Source organism: Sinocyclocheilus rhinocerous, unplaced genomic scaffold, assembly GCF_001515625.1.
Source record: "Sinocyclocheilus rhinocerous isolate Xijiao unplaced genomic scaffold, SAMN03320098_v1.1 scaffold14747, whole genome shotgun sequence".
Taxonomy (NCBI): Eukaryota; Metazoa; Chordata; class Actinopteri; order Cypriniformes; family Cyprinidae; genus Sinocyclocheilus; species Sinocyclocheilus rhinocerous.
Window position 1 is genome coordinate 1 of NW_015637652.1, and position 6750 is coordinate 6750.

At 36.7% G+C, this 6750-nt stretch overlaps 1 protein-coding gene across 1 annotated transcript; it reads left to right on the forward strand.

The window, feature by feature from the left end:
* The first annotated feature begins 37 nt into the window (after positions 1 to 37).
* LOC107749244 (uncharacterized) lies at positions 38 to 6297 on the forward strand. The gene is made up of 6 exons (XM_016564337.1): positions 38 to 181; positions 1757 to 2050; positions 2630 to 2941; positions 3523 to 3840; positions 4312 to 4623; positions 5959 to 6297. Exons 1-6 carry the CDS (start codon positions 136 to 138, stop codon positions 6285 to 6287), a joined length of 1611 nt encoding a protein of 536 aa, XP_016419823.1. The 5' UTR covers positions 38 to 135; the 3' UTR covers positions 6288 to 6297.
* Positions 6298 to 6750: the final 453 nt, after the last annotated feature.

Consider the following 6750-nt stretch of genomic DNA (forward strand, 5'->3'; position numbering starts at 1 on the left):
GTTATAGATCAGACACACATTCACACTAATGACTGTCTGTCTTTAACTGTTCCAGATTCAGGTGTGTCTCCAGGTGCTGTAGCAGGGATTATTGTTGGTGTTCTTCTGGTGTCTGCAGGTGTAGCTGCAGGTGTGATGTACTACTGTCGCCGCAGGACCTCTGAACTACCAAAAGAAACGTGTAAGTATTACAGTTGATACAGCAAGAGAAAAAACATTGAGCTTTATTGTGGTTCGGTAGAGTTTAAATCTAGTATGATTTTTTCAGTCAACATTTCTACGTTAACCACAAGTTCTGCTTGTAATTGATGCAATAATTAATGAAGTGTGTGATTGTCTGGTATTGAGCTAAATTACATTAATATACTAATTACTGAATCTCTGTCTGTTTAAAATACTGAATTTAAGATGTTTTTGATTATGTCTGTTTGTGTTTATGTAGTTTTGTTGTTCTTCTATTGAAGGTTGAGATATTTAGCAGAAACTAGCCTAAAATCATAGTCCTGCTGTCCTTCATTTTGAGTTTTATCTGGGCTGCATGAGTCTTTCATAGCACCTCGCACATGTGTTTGTGTTTTTTATCATTGTGTGTGGCTTCATTCACTTTGTTCATTTAAACATCATAGACTATTAATACAGAAACTATAAACTGAAAACCAAGAAAATGATATGGAGAGAGTGTTTGTACGTCTGCTGTAAATGACACTCATGTTTATAATTCAGCTAATATATCTCAACATGTCTGATCAGTTAGTGTTGTTTATTTATTCCTATGAAGGAGTAGTTTATTCTAAAATATAAATTCATCATTTACCCACCTTTATGTCATTGCAAAGGTGTATGACTTTATTTTTTCTGTCAAATGCAAAATAAGATATTTGGATAAACATTATGGAGCTCTTTTCTGTACAACAGTAGTTTTTAGTGATCATGTCTGTCAAACTATTTTAAGTATTAGTAAGTGTCATCTGTCATAAAAGTATCATGTGACTAGTTTACTATATTCAAAGTCTTCTCAGGTCATGTGATGGTTTGTGAGAACAGACAGAAATATGAGTAATTATTCACTGATCATCTTCCCGTTCACTAAAGCTCTGAAATGCAACACAAAAGGTATTTGATTTACAAACATGATAGAGGGAATTAGTTGACTGAATGTTTCATAGCTGAACTCAACACGTGTTTGAGTATGAAAAATAATATTTGAGAATTACAGCAAATAGTTTCAGCAAACAAACACTTAAACTGCACATAAAGCTGTTGTATGAGTTCAGAAGACTTACAGCTCATGGAGTCATTTTCTGGTGTCTTTAATGTCATTTTGTGAAGGCCATTATAAATTGTTATTACATGGAAAAGAGCTGCATGAAGATTCTTCAAAATCTACTCATTCATTTGGACGAACATGAGGGCGTGTAAATAACAGAATGTTTGTATTAAGTTTTATGATGATGAAAAATATTTATATTAGTATTTACCCGAATGAACAGTTTAAAAACAAGTTTGTTCCTTTGACTAAAACCTGATTTTTCAGTGGTAAATGTTTTATTAACCAGTTAATTCATGTTAACAATGCAACATTATTGCAAATTGTTACAGATCTTTAGGTAACAGTCGTCCAGAAGATGCAGTGATTATTAGAAGCACATATGAAGAATCACACAGTATCCTCTTAGTCCTTAAATGATACGGACATGTTTGTTTGCAAACCGAATAATAATATCCTCTTTTCTTTGTTTCTATGTGCTGCTGTCAGTGTCAGTGAGGAAGGGAGAATCTGTCACTCTAAACCCTGCTACTGAAATACAGACAGGTGATGAGATACAGTGGCTGTTTGGAGCTGGAGACACTCTCATAGCTGAAATCAAAGGAGAGGCCAGAGAGATTAAAGTGCATGATCCTGATTGGAGATTCTTGGGCAGACTGGAGCTGAAGGAGACTGGATCACTGACCATCAGGAACACCAAAGCTGCATTCACTGGAGTCTACACTTCGAAGATCAGAAGAGGCAGAGAAACCTTATACAAAAGATTAATTGTTTCTGTCGAAGGTGAGTCACTCTGGTCAGTGTAATAATGATCACATTCTTCCTCATTCATTCATTTTTTTCTGAAGTGAATTCAGCTCAAATGTTTAATGCTTAGTCTCCCTTCAGAGTTTCTCAGATCATTTCAGTCTTCAGTGTGTTTCTGTCTTTGGTTATTATAAACTTTGTTTAAAAAAAAAATCACTCCATTGGCCTATACTGTCATATAACCACATATTGTGACAAAGTGACGACAGCACCCCCAAAATGAAATTACAGCATAAAAGTTTCTACACAGTGTTTATTGAAGAGACAGAACTCAAGACCTGTGCTAGTTTTCTGGTGCATTTCCTGTTCATAGAACTAGTATCGCTAACATTAGAGGATAATGTCAGTGAGAGCTGTATTTAATAATGTTTTTATACAGAATTTAATTTTTTAGCACGAAATTTTCACACAGCAGTGTAAAGATCATCACTGATAAAACAGCATCTTCATGATCTTTGGTAGAAACTTCAAATGCTGTTGTTCACATGCACACATACTTGATCTAATGGCATCTGTTTATTTATGTCTTTCTATGCACTGTTCTCACATGTGAAGAGAGTGAGAGAGAAGTGGCAATGGGAGAATCTTTCACTCTAAACACCGCTACTGAAATAAACAAAGATGATTGGATACAGTGGAGGTTCAATAATGAAAAGGAGGCTACTATCATAGCTGAAATCAAGACCAGAAAGATCTTCAAATATGATGGTCCTGATGGGACATTCAGAGACAGACTGGAGCTGGACAAGGAGACAGGCTCTCTGACCATCACAAACACCAGAACTGAACACTCTGGATTCTACACTCTGAAGATCAGAAGAGGCACAAAAGAAACCTTATACAAATCATTCTGCATTTCTGTCAGAGGTGAGTCACTCCAGTCAGTGTAATAATGATCACATTCTTCCTCATTCATTCTTTTTTTTTTTCTGAAATGAATTCAGCTCAAACTGATTTATGTTTAGACTTCCTTCAGAGTTTCTCAGATCATTTCAGTCTTCAGTGTGTTTCTGTCTTTGGTTATTATAAAACTTTTTTTTTTAAACTCACTCCATTGGCCTATATTGTCATATTACCACATATTGTGACAAAGTGATAAAGCCCTCCAAAATAAAATTACAGCATAAAAGTTTCTACACAGTGTTTATTTAAGGGACATAACACAAGACCTGTGCTAGTTTTCTGGTGCATTTCATGTGCACAAAACCGAATCATCTCTAATGCTAGAGGATCATGTCAGTGAGAGCTGTATTTAATAATATTTGTATACAGAATTTCATTTTCAGCACAAACTTTCCACACAGCAGCATAAAGATCATCACTGATAAAACAGCATCTGTATGATCTGTGTGTAGAAATTTCAAACTCTGTTGTTCACATGCACACATTCTTGATCTAATGGCATCTGTGTATTTCTGTCTTTCTATGCACTGTTCTCACACATGAAGAGTGGATGGTAGCAGAGATGGAGGGAGAATCTGTCACTCTAAAGCCAGCTACTGAAATAAATAAAGATGATTCGATACAGTGGCTGTATGGAGATGAAGAGCAGCAGACTGTCATAGCTGAATTCACTGGAGAGACCGGAGAGATCTTTACATATGCTCATGTTGCTGATGGGAGATTCAGAGACAGACTGGAGCTGGACAAGACGACTGGATCTCTGGCCATCAAGAACACCAGAACTGAACTCTCTGGACTCTATCATCTACAGATCAGATCCAGCAGTGGGTTGTCATACCAGACATTTAGTGTCACTGTCAAAGGTAAGTAGCTCAAGTCAGTATAATAATGTTCACAGATCTTCACTAGCAGTTATTCCTCATAATTCTGTTTTTTTGCAGGTAATTCAGCTCAAACTGCTTAATGTTCAGACCTCATTCAGAGTTTGTTGTGTAGATCATTTCATTCTTTAGAAATCTATGATTACAGTTTTAAAATCTCCCATTAAACTACATTGTGAAAAAAACATGGTTCTGCCCCAAACAGTATTTCCTTAATCTTTCATTTATATCAGCACTCTGTATTAAAAGTTCACTTGGATTTATAGTTTTGTCTTTGAGTTATCAAATCTGAAGTTTCTGTTTAAGAAAACAGCTAACTGTCTTTATACTGATAAAACAGCATCTGGATGCCCATTATGTAGTCATTTCAAACTCTGATGTTCACATGCACACACTTGATCTAAAGACAAATTTGTCTTTGTTTTTCTCTGTTTCTGTGTGCTGCTGTGACAGATAAAGTGGAGAAGAAATTACTGATAGGAGACGATTCTGTCACTCTAAACCCTGATACTGAAATACAGAGAGATGATCTGATCCTGTGGATGTTTGGAGTTCAAGACAAGCTCATTGCTCAAATCAAAGGAGGGACTGGAGAGATATATGGTGATGCTAATGAGAGATTCAGAGACAGACTGAAGCTGAACGAAAAGACTGGATCACTGACCATCACAAACATTGAAGCTGAACACTTAGGACTCTATAAAGTACTGACCATCAGCAGCAGCAGAGGGACCTTGTGCAAGATATTCAGGGTTTCAATAAACTGTAAGTAATTGTCTTTCAGTTTAGTTTGTAAAATGTACATAAGTGTAAAGGCTTGTTCACGAATATTGGGCGCGATTATCACCGACGTTTAACGCCTCGTGACTAAACAAAGGGCATGTGTACCGGGCTATTTCTGTTTTTCATTCAGCACCATCTAATGTCAGGGAGTGAATTTGCACGTTCACTCGGCTCATCGCCAGCGAAAATCGCTTGGGTATGAACACAAAAGACGCGTCAAAAAACGTCGGCGATAAGCGCGCGCGATAATCGTCCCGGTGTGTACGAGGCTTAAGAGTGATGATGCATTGATATGAACAGTTCTACACTGAACTGAATTTTAATAGGCAAAGGTGGACATTATAGTTTGTAACTGTAATTTGACATTCATTTTATATTTTCCTCAATTTATCCTATTTGTTTAAAATGACTTAACGCAGAGCAGGAAATTAATACACCAATTAAGTATCAATAATTTACCTACATTTATAAATATTGAATGTGTATTAAAACTTATCATTTTGTTCTAAAATATTATAGTTATTAATGTCACATAATTAGTACAGTGGCAGATCCTGGCACAGGCAATATAGGCAGCTGCCCAGGGCTCGCAACGAGCTGAAGAGCGGCATGAGACACCTCCTGCAGCTTTCAGACACCTCTTCCTTCTCTTCTTTATACTTGATTCATGGCATTATTTTAATGTTGAGAGCGCATTAACATGAGAGCACATGCAGGTAATGCGTGAGCGCAGTTCTCTCAAATATACAGTGTGCTCTGTTATTAATTGTTATTAATCTGTTATTAATTGGCTCTGCTCTCCCTCTGATATTGCGTGTGCTCAAACCTGTCCTGTGACCTGTGCAGTCGTGAATTTCTACATGCTCTTGCTCTAGAATTCTCTTCTCTCATGGTTTTATTGCTGCTAGAAGCTGTCAACCATCAGACTTCCTCGATTGACCAATGAAATAATATAGTGTACCTTTAAATTGTAAAGAAATGAAGTCTTCATTGTTGTATGTCGAATGTACAAATTTCATGATGTAGCAACTTCAGTTTTAGTCAGCCAGTTTTCTAGGTATTTTTATAATTTAAAAGTTATTTATTGAGTTAAGTGTTTCTACAATAAAAGTGTATCAGTGTATGTAATGTTGCATCTTTATACCTTTTGGAGGCGATGTGTCTTATTTTGTCTAGGGCACCAAATGAGCCAGAACCACTACTGCATGTGCATGTGTATACACACACACACACACACACAAACATCCTGAATGAAACTTTACTGACTTGTTATATTCTCCTCATTTATTTTTTTCTATGTGCTGCTGTGACATGAAGTGAGCTATGTGGAAAGGAGGAAGGGAGAATATGTACGTCTGTACACTGGTCTTACTGAAATACTGACAGATGATGAGATACAGTGGATGTTTGGAGATGAAAACTCCCTCATAGCTGATATAAAAGGAAGGACTGGAAAGACATATGATGTTCTTGATGGGAGATTCAGAGGCAGCCTGGAGCTGAACAATCAGACTGGAGATCTGACCATCAATAACTCTACAGTTAAACATGCTGGAGATTATAAACTAAAGATCCGCAGCAGTAAAGGGAATACAAACAGCACATACATTGTTATTATCAAAGGTGAGTCGCTCCAGTCAATGTAATAATGATCACAGTTCTTCCTCATACATTCAGGTAATTCAGATCAAACTGCTTAAAGGCACAGTATGTAAGCTTTCGCTGCTAGAGGGTGTGTATTCAAAACAAAAAAACAAAGGCATAGTTTGATAACGCCGTGACTGAGTGTGGAATCATGGGAGTTGTCGTCTTCATCCCCACAGCCGATGCAATCCGATAAAGCAGCACTGATTTATCATACTAGATACATTTTGAAAGTTCTGTTATAATGCTTCTCTGTGTGGTCGTCACCTGTCTAATAAAACGCATCAAACATTGAAACCTCATTGGCAGGTGACGCAATGACACGGTCCGTTACACTAGTTAAAATAGCTATTTCTCTGGATTTAAACATTCTTCGAAACATTTGGGATAATGTAAGTACAGAAGTCAGCAAAATATATAACGCTGTTCTAGTGGTTTTTGGATATTTTAATAAAACAATCTTAC